The sequence below is a fragment of the Anopheles funestus genome, chromosome X (genome assembly GCF_943734845.2).
Source record: "Anopheles funestus chromosome X, idAnoFuneDA-416_04, whole genome shotgun sequence".
In the NCBI taxonomy this organism is placed as follows: domain Eukaryota; kingdom Metazoa; phylum Arthropoda; class Insecta; order Diptera; family Culicidae; genus Anopheles; species Anopheles funestus.
This window is the reverse complement of record NC_064597.1, coordinates 8,098,476-8,111,968: the sequence shown is the minus strand read 5'-3', so window position 1 is coordinate 8,111,968 and position 13,493 is coordinate 8,098,476. Positions and strand designations below refer to the sequence as shown.

The window sequence follows — 13,493 nt, the reverse complement described above, 5'->3', positions numbered from 1 at the left end:
CGTCCGGAGCCGTCGGAGCCGCTAGTTGACAATGATATAACCTAGATTATTGCACTATCAGCAAATTTTATATAATCTGGTAAACATAACGAGTTGAAATGAAACATTTGATTATTTCAACTAGACTAGCTCCGACGAGTCCGACGGCTCCGGACGGCTCCGACTGCCGACTAGCGGCTCCGGTGGCTCCGACGACTCCGATGGCTTCGGACGGCTCCAGCAGCCGACTAGCGGCTCCGGACGGTTCCGGACGGCTCCGAACTGTTCCGGACGGTTCCGGACGGTTCCGGACGGCTCCGACGATTCCAACGGCTGCGACGGCTCCGGCTCTAGGCGGAATTGTGATTTTAACCTAGCCGGAGTTGCTATGCTCGGAAGCGGTTCGGAGCCGTGGGTGCGATTACGAGAACCCATCACTACCTTGAACGCGAGTAGACGTGAGCAGGTGTCCGCAGTGTTTGTAATTATAACGCGTATTTATTCGAAGTATAAATCTGGTCTGGTAGTTGGGCATAAAGAAACAGTTACTGGGAAGCGCAGAAACCAGACGGCCATCTTGAGCAACAGGAGTTCAACGGCCAAACGGATCTGTATTCGGAAGGACTCAGACAACAGCAAGCAACGTAAATGCAACGGCAAGAAATGTTTATGACTGTCAAAGGTGAACAGCGGCCAGTGAATTCAGAGCAGCTCATAGTTTTTCTAATGGAAGACATAAAAGAGTTCCACCACGATTCAGCAGCATGTGTCACGTTTTCCGATTGGTATGTGCGATATGAATCACTATTTCACGACGAAGGAAGCAAGCTCGATGATAATGCAAAAGTGCGGTTGCTACTAATAAAACTAGGCATGGCAGAGTACGAGATGTATTGCAGCTACATATTGCCTAAAACAACGAAAGATTTTAATTTCGACAGCACGGTAAAGACCATGAAGCTATTGTTCGACCCGCAGGAGTCAAAGTTCAGTAAACGGGTCAAGTGTTTGAGGTTGGAAAAAATGCCTTACGAGGACTACGTTACGTTTGCGTGCCGGGTGAACAAATCGTTTGTCGAAGCAGAATTTGCTCAAATGTCCGAAGAAGCCTTCAGGTGCTTGATATTCGTGTGTGGATTGAAGGACAATCAGGACGCAGATATTCGTATGCGGTTGATAAGCATGATTGAAGAGCAGACAGATGTCACGCTGGAACAGCTGATGGTCGAGTGCCAAAAACAAATTAACCTACGCCAATATGCAGCACTCTTCAAAGGTGAACAGACTAAAGGACATCTCACCAAAAAAGAATGTAAAGTTCCGTGGCCCAAAATACAGAAACAGCCCCACGTAGCTCGCCAATCTTATGGCCGAAAGTAAGTGCACCGTAGCAACATGTAAATGTAGATTTTCGGAGATTGAGGGATGGACTTTCCTTGAATGTCTTAGCCGATAGTCGAAACACTGCTACAAATGTACGATCTTATACATCGCTCCAGCATAATTTCAAATTTTGCAACACCTGTAGTATAGCGATTATGCTACGTTGGCTTTTCTCCCGGCATCAAATCGTCGATTTCAAAGGTCAGTATATTTCAAGATAAGAAGTTTCATGAGTAAAGCGATTGACACATGTTGAATACACACAGAAGCGCACCAAAAAAAAACCTGTTTCTTCAGAAAACGTCTGCTAAAGTGGTGCTTTGTAGGAAGATACGTACGTAGGAAGATACGTACGTGTTATGGCAATCAGCAACCAAATATAATACGACTAATGAAAACTCTAAATACCTATTTAGAAAACATTTTTACTCATTTTATTATTCTCAGCAGATTGCGGGCAATGATGTAGAAACGCAGGGGATTTAATGAATCGTGTATATCTCTGAAATCATGGACAGGACTGGACTTTTTGTCGCATGCATGTCGGCATTCTTCAAAACCACACGATAATTACTTGATGAAGGACGGCGATAGAAATTGCCAGGATATGGTACCTATGATATCTTCGACGTCACTGTCGTCATCACCATCGTCATCTTCATCGTCTTCATGATTTTGATCGTCTAGGGCAGTTACTAAAATACGACATTCCCAAGGTTAACAGCAGCATCTAGGGAGATCTTCGCCAGCTCGAAGACCTCCACAGTAGGTCGTCGCTTATCAGCAATTTAAAGAAGGGACAATTCATGGTGTTTAGACGTGTTGTAACCGTGATCAGTGAGTTCTAAGCGATACACTATCAACCGATGCCCAGGAATGTCAATTGTTGATATGTGCAAGCGCGGTCGACTCGCTCTCTGTTCGTAATTATTGTACTGCTATTCAGACACATATTGTAATTGTATCATTATCTTTTTTTTAATGTGATTGTCCTTTCACTGCAAGGTTTTTGAAATTTAAATTTAAAGCTTTTTATGCAGTAGTTATCAAAGTGATTCAAGAAAACAATTTCTTTGCAAAATTATGTTCAAGTTTTTCAATCGTTTTTCGAAATATAAACTAAGTAGGAAGAGAAAACGAAGTACATGGATAGAGTTGCTTTTCTATGTATTATTTATTTATTATTTTTATTCATTACTACACCGAAGGACTATTTAACCCACTCGATAGTGCACCTTACACGAACATTTTAATTACAAAGACTTAATCGTTGCCGAATCTTAGCCGAAGGAGATCCTTGGAATCGAGATAGCTAACATTGTACGAGCTCGTGGCGTCCTGACTGGTACATAGAAGGACACCATTCAGGAGGCCAGTGATAAAGCTAAGTCTAGTTCTGTTTCTGCGGTCGTCGAGCTTCGGCAACGTACTCGACGTAGTATTGTACTCCATGCGCTGATCCCAGGAACGGAGCGCGAATCTCATTGCCATACTCCCATCGTTCTCTGGCTTAGGGATTTATTGGAAGATTTTAGCATCATCGGCGTACAGGAGGTGAATAGCTGCAGGAAGCACCGTCGAGAAGTCGTTGATGAACAGGAATGAACAGCAGTAGCCCTAAGCTGCTGCTCCCTGAGGAACGCCTGAGGATGCACGGTAGTGATGGGTAAATCTTCAATTTTCCCGGAGTCGGAGTGTTCCGACTCCGAGACATTCCGGAGTAACTCCGGAGTAATTACTCCGGAATAAACTTCTGAGTTCTGAGTCGGAGTAATTACTCCGGAGTTACTCCGGAGTTAAATCCGGCCTAATTACTTCGGAGTATACCCCGGTTTTTATACGTCGGAGTTGGAGTGGATTCTTGAATCCACTCCGGAGTTCCCCTCACTAATGCACGGAAAGTTCTTGATGCAAGTGGGCCCAGCTTAACAGAGTGTGAAATGATTTAGAGATGATTAAAGAGAAACAAGGTTTACAGCTTTCATTTTAGATAACACATTTTTATTATTATCCTTTTGTTTTATTATGGATATTTGTATGCAAATATCTACGTATATGTGTATGCATATGTGTGTGCGTGTGTGCTTGGATACACTTGTCTTATGATACAATGCTGGCTTCTTAATGTTGTAACGCACAAAGTAAGGATGTATCGAAAGCGTTACTGCTGCACTAAACACTGCACGTTCTCTTCATCGAGCCGTGACACTGTTTCGTATATCATCATGCAGCTTTTTCGTACTTCCAGTTCACAGCTTCATCGTCAGAAAACTGTACGAGGGAAAATAAATTTATCTTACTTGTTTTACATTTCTACAGAAGGAAGAGGGAAATAATCGAGGACGAAGATGCAAAGATAAGGGACACGTGGGGGTTTTCGAAAAAACGACTTAAGGTACTTGTTACATGACGCAGGGTCGACAGTTAAATCATATTTCGTAGAATCATTTTCCAATATACACATTGTTAAAACTCCGTTCGGCGTAATCCATCGTAGAGGGCATCGTAATTTCATTTCCATGAGTATGCTGCTGTGTAATAGAACCGTTCACAGACGCTTTGGGATTGGTTAATTGTTGAGTAAGGCATCCAGGTGTCATCCAGGCAGGTGCCTAGTACGAGTAGCCACTAGCGCCTGCATTAGCGGTGGCGGCAGCACCACCGTATGAAGGCGTTACAGCGAAACCAGCACCGCCGGCATTGTAGCCAGCGGTATAACCAGCGCTGTAACTACTGCTTCCAGCAGAGGCGCCAGACGCACCGGTACGAGCACCGAAATCAACGAAGTCATTGGCCACACCAATAGCAGAAGCAGATGCACCAGCATCAGCATATCCGGCCGCTCCACCGAAACCGGCGTCAAATCCAGCGCCACCAGTAGCGTATGCGTTGGATGAGCTATCAGCGTAAGAGCCGCCGTAAGAACCAGCACCAGCACCAGCAGAAGCACCAGCACCAGACGAAGCACCAGCACCAGCACCGGCGATGGAGATAGCACCAGCCGAAGAGTGAGCCTTAGCATCCTTGCCCTGGTACTTGATGAAGTAAACCTCTGGCTTGGCAGATGCGAACGAGCTAGCATCAGCGACCGAACCGGCCTTTGCCTTGGCAGGCTTGTTAACGAGCACGTAGACGATCGTCTTCTCTTCAGTTTTGCTGGCAGCCTGAGCCTTAGCAGCGGCATCGGCACTGACAGTCGGGGCCTTGATGAAGATGACCTTGTAGTGTTTGCGGGGCGTGATGGTCAGCGTGTTAGCTTCGGCGGCGGCCTTCGGCTCCTCGGGTGCCACATGGTAGTAGAAGTTCTTCTGGATTACTGGAGCAGCATAGCGGACCTGGGTCTTTGCATAGGCTTCGCTGGAAGCGCCGGCAGACGAACCAGCGAACGAACCGGCGGAACCAGAGGCGAAACTGTTGCTGCTTGCCGAAGATCCGGAGAATGCACCGGCACCACCTAGCCGACTTCCGATACCAAATGAACCTCCAGTGGCCGAAGCACCGGCAGACGCGGAAGCACCCGCACGAAGTCCTGCCTGGTAGCCGGCATTGAAATCTGCACCGGAAGCAGCTGCAGAAATCGGACCTCCGAAGTTACCGCCATATCCACCAGCACCAGCACCGGCACTAGCACCAGCACTAGCACCAGCACCGGCTCCACCATAAGATGATCCACCATACGAGCGCGCATCGGCAGACGAGACAGCTCCTCCACCAACCGAATCTTGATAAACCGTGGGTGCGTACTGAAGGGTCACCGACTGTTGACCAACATCGTAGCTGCTGCCACCCTGACGCAGCTTTAGCCCGATGTCAGCCGAGGCAACTGCCAAACAGGCGGTTAAAACCTTTAATTGTGTGCAGATAGAGAAAAAGAAAACGGAGAGATCATGTGTTAGATGTTTACTGATATGGATTCGAAGTGGGCAAAATGTTAGGTTCTATCTCAAGTTGCCTAAAGATCCACATTCGCTAGTGAAGCGGTTTAAAAATGTTCTCTTCAATCGATTGAATAGGGCAATTACGATTGTTCTGCCACAAATGTATCTCCGCTTTCAACCCACAAGCCCGATTGATTGATGATGCGCTGCTTCCAAGCTGAGTTGAATGATGATCAGATACCCAAAAAAAAGGTGACTAGTTGTAATTGCCATCGCATAACAGACAAAACTCGCTAATTGACTACCATTGCGACGCGAACAAACTACCACTCATGGAGATAATGTTATATGCTGGTAACTGGTATAAACTCACCACAAGAAAGCGCATTGTAACTGTTTTTGTTTCTTTCGAAATGAGACGAACTGTAACGCGCACTCACAATAGTACACTTGTAAGAATGTCTTCTGAAGACTTCCTTCCAGTGGCCTGTTTGTAGGAAAGATCGAACTTGACTGATGAAGGAACAGGACTTTGGCCATATATATATATACTGGGCCGGAAAGGCGTTGTCCAGGGATATTTTTACAAATGCAATTTGTTTTTTTGCTTTTCTTTTCATGTGATACACGCTTTGAGAATGGAAGCACATCGAAAGCATGGCAATCTGGTTAGAAATGTTCACCTCTTAGCAATAAATCTGAACGCTATTCGCTCCCCGTTGGCTAAAGCTTTGGTGCGGAAAGTTTACTGCCTTTTTTTGCGTGTGTGTGTGTGTGTGTGTGTGTGTGTGTGTCCAGAGTTGCTGACTTTGTTTCGTTTTTCGTTTTATTTTTACTTCTCGGACGTGTTCTCTCTGTGCGAAACTCTTCTTTTCACAGAAATATTAAGCTTCCAGTCCCGCCCATTTAGATATTTTTGCGATATAATACAGCCCAAAAAAACGTGTCTGAGTGTTTAGTTTTTTGCTACTTATTTCTTATCCCCACTACCGAAAAGGAAGAAAACAACAAACGCACCAGTAGCACCAAGCCGACTTTGCTCACCTGTGGTGTGAAGCGATAACTATTGACAAAATTCGAGCATATGTAAAGAATATTAGAAACAACAACAAAAAAACACCTTTGCTGCGAGCAGTGAAGTGGGAAGCGAAGTATTATGTATTCTGGAGATAGATCTGTTTGCTCAGCTTGGTGAGCACCGGATCGCCCAAATTTGGGAAACGCAAAAGGTGAGTTTTAAAGTAAGATAATGCTAAATATTTGGATGAAGCTGCGCAGAACGTTATGCCAAAGAAAGTTTTCACACATGTGCGCCAGCTAGATAAATATCTTTTTTTTTTATATTAACACATGTCCTTGTTGTTTCGCTCAAATACGTTCCTTTACGTTCTCCTCGTGGCTTAACGACCCTGAGAGGTCACACCGGCCATTGCTGGCTTGGCTAGGCACTTGTTTCACCACGTATAGTCGGCAATTCTGTCCTTGCTACCGGGGAGTCCCGGATGGGATTTGATACCCGGTCCTGTCGCATGGAACCGACGCCCTTTAACACATACACCACCGTGTTACCCACAACTTAACAACGAATAATGTGCAACAGGTACTTAACTCTCTATGTATCTGAGATCTCAAGTCATACATACGATTGCATTACTGGTAGCATTTAGAAAGAACGTAAGATACAAAAAAATCCATAAAAACAAATCTTTATTGCACGTAGAGCCACATATTCCTGTGCCTGACATATAAAGACACCGAATTTCTTTGCCGTGCACAGCGTTTTCTTCGTATCAGGTGCAAAAGATCAAACATAGCAAGGGGTAGATAGGAAAGATGTGACTTTTGCCATTTGATTCACGAATCAGAATATCGTTTTGTTTTTCGTCTAGACTATTTCGAAAAGAAGGAGAACTATTTTTGTGTGTAGATGCTTATTTTTTTGTGCTATCTTTTCACTCTCGCTAGAGCCACTCCTTGCCGAACAACAGTCTTTATTTGATTATTATTTCGCTTTTTTGCAAAAAAAAACAACACAACTCCCCTCTAATGATCATCCAGAGCTCGTACCGCACCGACGATATGCAAATGAATCCCGGCGAACCTGTTTTTATGATTTCCATTTCCAGGAGAATTGTGGTTTATACTTTTGTTTTCGTTTCCATGTCTTATTATCTAACTGATTAAATATTCAAAATATCAAGAACTCAACGCTTACCAAAGGCTTCTGACCATCTGGTGAAATTCTGTGCGTATATCTGTTTGGTAATTAATTTGCTTTTAACAGACACGTCTCACATTTTGTAAGGCACACGATTTAAATACATTATAATATAACATTCTAGCAATACGGCCGGACCGTTCTTTGTGAATAAAAACAAATAATATAACATTCTAAAAACATCCACAAAGTTTGTTTTTTTGAAGGTTAAAATATATAGACACAAGGCGACTAAATTACACGTATACGATACATGTGAGTGAAATAAGCCCAATAACTAATAAGCCACTAACTTCCAAGTGCCTTTTCTGAAGAACCCGCTATGAAACCTTAGAGTATGTCCACGGCAATGTCTTAGGCTATGTCTATGGCTTCAGAATAACTGGATAGGTAGTTCCTCGCACGAAGAGTTACCTTTACAGCTTCAATTCGACGTCCTGCGCTGTACCAATCATAGGAGCAGGAGAATATTGCAATGACAGAACAATTTCAGGCTTACTAGACTAATTGTTATCATTTAGCCGAATAGTCAGTCCTTGCTACGGGTCAAGACGATCGGGATGGGATTCTATACCCGTTCTTGTCGTGTGGAAATAGTGCCACTTATCACATATTCCACCGGGATGCTGTCATGTTGTAGTAATGAATAGACAAGATAAATAAAATTATTTAGTATCTGTGTACTTCAAAATTGTCTACTATTAGCTGATTAATCTTAAAAAAAATATTCTATTTTTATTCTCATTATTAGAAAAGATTATTCTATTTCAAATATTCCTTTTCTTCAAAAGTCATCAGAGTCATCGGTGTTGTGGAATCGAAACAAGTTCTTTTTAATGGGTTCTATAATTCTGCAATAGATTTCCTTGAAACTATCATAAAGACGCTGTGAACACACGAAGGAGCATAAATCGAACCAAGAGCCGGTTTTATTCTGCTTCGTTTCCTTCTGTTTTTTTGGTAAAGAAAAATGGTCATCCACAAAAATTATCTCTGAAAGCGCACCGAAAAAAAAAATAAAATGTTGAAGTTTATGCCAATATTAACGACCGATGCATGTGGGTCGACCCGGTTTATATGGTGTCGATGTCTTACCGATGATCCGCCGGCTTTTCTAACCCTGCTGCCGTGATGAGTAAAGACTGCATTTTTTCAAGGATAACTGCATAGAAGTACAAATTGGTAGAAAAAACAGACAGTAATCAACCAGCGTTCCGCGGTCCGCGATGGTAGCACGCCTATACCGATCGTACCTGTTTCGGTTACCGGTGTTTTAGCGAACATGTGAGATGCGTCCCCCCAAAAAAAAAAACTCGCCGGACGAGATGTATCAACTTTCGGCTTCTATTCCGCGCACGCTAAATAGCGAACGAAATCGAAGATAAAGAGAGTAAAACAGATTCATTCTGGTCAACCCTGAAATTCATCTGCCCGATTGGCTGCGTTGGAAAAATGCTATTTTGAATTGCAAATGGCGCGGATATCTAATGCAGACGAGCGAAACTATTTCCATCGCGTTTTTGTTTTTCGTTTTCTGTACTAAAAACTCAAACTTAAACTACTGTAGACACCAACTGATGGTTGGGTATTTGCTTATTTATAGATTTTTAAGAAAAGTAAATTTTTTTATCATTATATTAGAAAAGAATTTTAAGTGCCAGAAGAGTATACGATTTTTTTGTTTCTTCAAGACTATATTTTCATCAAGGAACTGTACGATCTACATATATATTCTTCGTATATATAGGAATTTGGTTACCAAATACTTTATCAGGTTATATAGCCATGTTTGGTCTTTATCTGCTCTAATGGCCAGTTATCTTTGGTTTAGGCTATCCAGTAGGGAATGTAGAGTCCTTTTTGTGGTATGTATGGAAGGTACGATCCAGTCGAGAATTGGACGGTGATGAATATATCAGTAGGAGATGTCTTTTGGATTTTGTCAACGTTTCAGCTCGTTTTTTGTACATCAAACCAATATTAACGTCTACATTGAAGAAAATAATTGCTTGGCTCAATTTTAAGAGAGAAACATAAATTGGGTCTATATTAGATTAGAAATACTGGAAAGTATTTCTTCATGAAAATTGGTAAAGAAGTTTCTGGGATATGAAAAAAACTGGAGGAGAATTAAGATAACTAATATTACAGTTTTAAAATTTCTTCACATAACTCCCAAAATTACAAGAATTAAGCCTACAACTAGTATCTATCTGCGGATTTACACATACAGACCGTTGCAGGCGTTGCTTTGATCTTTATTAACCAACTCATCGCACGGAATCAGACGCTCCTCGTAGAAAACGCTTGAATTAATTATACAAATTGGGCGACAAATTGGGCGAGTAGCGCAACGAGTTATAAACTACCACTGGAGAGAAAAAAAAGCCTTTTCCTGTAACAAATATAGAGCCAATAATGGAGACGAATGACTTGACATATAACATTTACCCAAGCGCGCTCATTTTCATTAACTGAGCACCATATAAACCATAAAACCTGACGTGAACTTTACAAAAAAACCGCCCGGTTTTTGTGTTATTTCAGGGTCGCTGTGTTACTAAGTTTAGCCGTGGAGAGCAATGCTGTGCCCATCTTCATGTCGTTAAAAGTATTAGATTCTATCTTCTCTGCAGCATTTGCATAATTCGTGCAACATGAAGAAGTGAAAGAATCCAATCGATAACCAGATTTCCAGGCCCCGAAAAAAGCCGACCTACACCTGGGTTGTGATTCCTGTGAAGTCTAATGCCTTTTTAATGCAAGGCACACAAGAGATGTATGTGGCGGAGACATGCCGAGAAAACCGGTCCAGTATCGATGAAACGGATCCGCATCGCCTGAACTTGTTATGTCTGGGGGGTATTGTTCCAACCGCGGCTGCCTCATCTTCATTTCTCTTTCGTTAGCAGCACCTAATCTGGGGATGCTGCTGGGCGTTTTTCACTCAATCACCACAGGTTCTAGCGGCTGCGTACTGCTCTGGCCTCATGCGCTTGCCCGAATGTTCCAAACCAGTTTTAATAAGTAATCTCTCAAACACAAAAAAAAACGAACAAGAAAACAAATATCATCCACATCTCCACTCCTGTTCCGCCTTGGCAACACTTAAACGTGTCTCGAACACCTCGAAAGGCGAAGGACTCGAAATGTGGTAAAACTGTGTTTGCGTTCGTTCTTACGGCACGGGGGGGAACATTTAGTCAAAAAAATAATAGCTTAATTGTGCTCCGGCGGTCAATAAAATGGGACGCAAAAGCACAAATCTTCCAAAAACTCTGGAAGTATCGAGGTGAAATTCTACCTTCTCATCTACTGAATTGCTCGGTATCCGGTGCGTTGAAGACACTTGGGAAGACCGTGGGAAGTACACTTTGTCCGCAGCGCGTACCTGAATCGTACAGAATGAATCAGAGCTTGGGGGCAGTATGCGGTTTTGGTTAAAAGTTCTACGATGCTACTTTTTTCTTATTATCATTTCAATATTTGCACTGTCAACATTAGTGTTTGCATTGTAAATTCAAACATCTGCCGTTTCGTCAAGGTCAGTGCGCGTGTCAGACCCGGGAGCGAATAGTTGAAATGTATATAATTCTGATAAAATGGGCAATGCTCTTTTCCCTCCTCTGCTTTCCGGTATAATCTTCATTCATTCGTATTTCTAACCGGTCACCATTCAGAGCAGTGTATTTGCCCTCTGAAGTATGTAAAAAAGATTACCGATCATCAATCATCACGTCATCGAGTGCCGCCTGTGGTGCTTTTTGAGTTTCTGCCGACGATCGAAGCTTTCGATTTCTTCCAACGGCTACTCAGTTTTTTTTTTTTGCTTCGTTTCCCTATTGATGAAGTAGTACTCTATTCATTACCATTCCAAAGCTTTGGAACGAATGATCTCCGTTTACGGATCTAGACACTAGATGCTTCAATATTACCAACTCTAACGGCTAGCAATAACAACTTCTCGGCGCAACTTCTTCACCGTAATGATGTCGGGCAGAGGCTTGGACCAGTTCAAATGCCACAATCCTTGCAGAACTATCGACGTAACGGTTTTGCGTCAAGGAAGTGAAAACCAACAAATAAATCTAATCTTTTGTTCGGTCAACTTCCGTCTACTTACCTCAAGCTCATCTGCAACCAATCATGCGGACCATAAAAAAGAATACTGAAAATATTTTTTTTTTTTTAAAAAAAAAAGGTCAACCGCTCGTTGGACTGGTTGGTACGATGACGGGAATTGACATACTGTATTATTATTGAGATTTTTTATGAGAAATATTTGCCCGAGCAGGTGCGAGCTTCGCCACCTTTTGTTCAATTTTACCATCAGATGAGATCTTCTTTTGCTATTGAAATAGATATGAATTTTTTTTCCATGCGTTTTTGCTACGAAAGGAGGGAAGATTATGTAAATCTTAAAAATACATTACCTTATTGATGTGTGTGTTTAATACTTTCTTGATTTTAAAATTCTTGGCATTTAAAATGTGATCGTTTAACGTATTATTATAGATCTTCTTCTCTTTTGGCCTGCTCATGGTCGAGCACGTTGCGAAGACATGGCCTGGTCTCCAATCATTTTCTAGGAAACTCGGTCCAGGGCTGCTTTCTGTTGTCGGTGTATGTATCAATACCGCACATGATATCGGTTTCGATCCGAAGCCTCTCGAATATAGGCACTCCGTACTAGAGATGAGAATAACAACTCTTTGAAGTGAGTCAACTCAGAGTAAAAGAGTCGTTATTAGGAGTCTGCTCGTTTAGCGACTCATTTCGGAGTCATGAAAAAACCCGGCATTAACGTATAAGTTAAGGTTCGGTGATTTTACTCACTCATGAGTGTAAGCATGTAGTCGTGGTGAGTCAAAAATTTATAAATTGCAAAAATTTAAAAATTGATTTTTTTTAATACAAATTTGTTGCAATAAGTTTATTTTCACTTAAATAGTGCTTTAAATTAAAAAAAGAATAAAAAATCAGAAAAAAATTTCAAAAAAATTTTCCACTCGAAAATTTCATAAGGCTTACCCCTTACGATTTTTTTGGGAAATTTTGCAAAAAAAATTAAATTGTTTTATTTTAATGCCAATGGGTTGCAATGAGTTTCTTTTCACTCTAATAATGCTTGAAATAAAAAAAAGAGTGAAAAATAATAAAAAAATCAAAAAATCCAAAAAAAAAATGAAAATTTTCCTCATTTTTGCACCAAATTTTGCCTATAACTCGGTCGGTATCCAACAGATCGCCAATCTTTAACTTGTGGTCGATAGATGGCACCAATGGCTACATTTTCTTCCTGGACAGCCATGCCCTCAGATGCCTGTGCCAGAAGTTATTCGAGGAACCAAGTTCCTTACCCTGTTTGAGAAAATGTAAAATTTTCCTCATTTTTGAGCAATGTAGCAAAAATTTTAAATGTGATATATTTTGATGGGAATTTGTTGCAATAAGATTCTTTTCACTTAAATATTGCTTTAAATTAAAAAAAGAATAAAAAATCAGAAAAAAATTTCAAAAAAATTTTCCACTCGAAAATTTCATAAGGCTTACCCCTTACGATTTTTTTGAGAAATTTTGCAAAAAAATTTAAATTGATTTATTTTAATGCCAAATGGTTGAAAAAAGTTTGGTTTAACTCAAATAATGCTTTAAACAGAAACAGAATAAAAAATTATAAAAAAAATTAAAAAAATATAAAAATTTGAAAATTTCATAAGGCCTTACTTGTTTTTTGAATAATTTTGCAAAATGTTATAAGTTGATTTATTTTAATGCCAATTGATTCAAACAAGTTTCTTATCACTCAAATAATGCTTTAAACAAAAATAATTAATTCTGTTGTCAGTGTATGTAGCAATACCGCACTGATATGGGTATGGATCCGGAGCCTCTCGAAGGATAATATAGGCTCCCCATATCCAAGCGTCTGTTCTCCATGTCAGGGGCGGTTGGATGTCCCTTTTGTCCTGGCATCCTACGGGACTTTAAACAGCTGCGTAGGCCCTCTGAAAAGACAGAGGGTTGGAGGAGAC

The 13,493-nt window shown here is 41.3% G+C and overlaps 2 protein-coding genes across 5 annotated transcripts; one reads left to right on the top strand and one right to left on the bottom strand.

The window, feature by feature from the left end:
- The first annotated feature begins 429 nt into the window (after window positions 1–429).
- Window positions 430–2,508, top strand: LOC125772123 (uncharacterized). 4 transcript variants are annotated; one of them, XM_049443547.1, is made up of 3 exons: window positions 430–1,355; window positions 1,479–1,563; window positions 1,810–2,508. In XM_049443547.1, exons 1-2 carry the CDS (start codon window positions 628–630, stop codon window positions 1,510–1,512), a joined length of 762 nt encoding a protein of 253 aa, XP_049299504.1. In that variant the 5' UTR covers window positions 430–627; the 3' UTR covers window positions 1,513–1,563; window positions 1,810–2,508. The 4 variants fall into 4 exon arrangements, with proteins under 4 accessions (XP_049299504.1, XP_049299494.1, XP_049299513.1 ...); XM_049443537.1 differs by having other exon boundaries at window positions 431–1,355; window positions 1,813–2,508; XM_049443556.1 differs by having other exon boundaries at window positions 431–1,355; window positions 1,429–1,563; window positions 1,813–2,508.
- An 811-nt stretch (window positions 2,509–3,319) lies between these two features.
- LOC125772118 (fibroin heavy chain-like) lies at window positions 3,320–5,887 on the bottom strand. Its single transcript, XM_049443523.1, has 2 exons — window positions 5,614–5,887; window positions 3,320–5,207 (listed from the first exon to the last, which is right to left on the bottom strand). Exons 1-2 carry the CDS (start codon window positions 5,626–5,628, stop codon window positions 3,975–3,977), a joined length of 1,248 nt encoding a protein of 415 aa, XP_049299480.1. The 5' UTR covers window positions 5,629–5,887; the 3' UTR covers window positions 3,320–3,974.
- Window positions 5,888–13,493: the final 7,606 nt, after the last annotated feature.

Excerpts from the sequence above, each read along its gene's own strand:
- LOC125772123 (XM_049443547.1), top strand. The coding sequence starts at position 628 with ATGCAACGGCAAGAAATGTTTATGACTGTCAAAGGTGAACAGCGGCCA. Across the intron at positions 1,356-1,478 it reads CGCCAATCTTATGGCCGAAA|CATAATTTCAAATTTTGCAA; the intron begins GTAAGTGCACCG and ends ACATCGCTCCAG.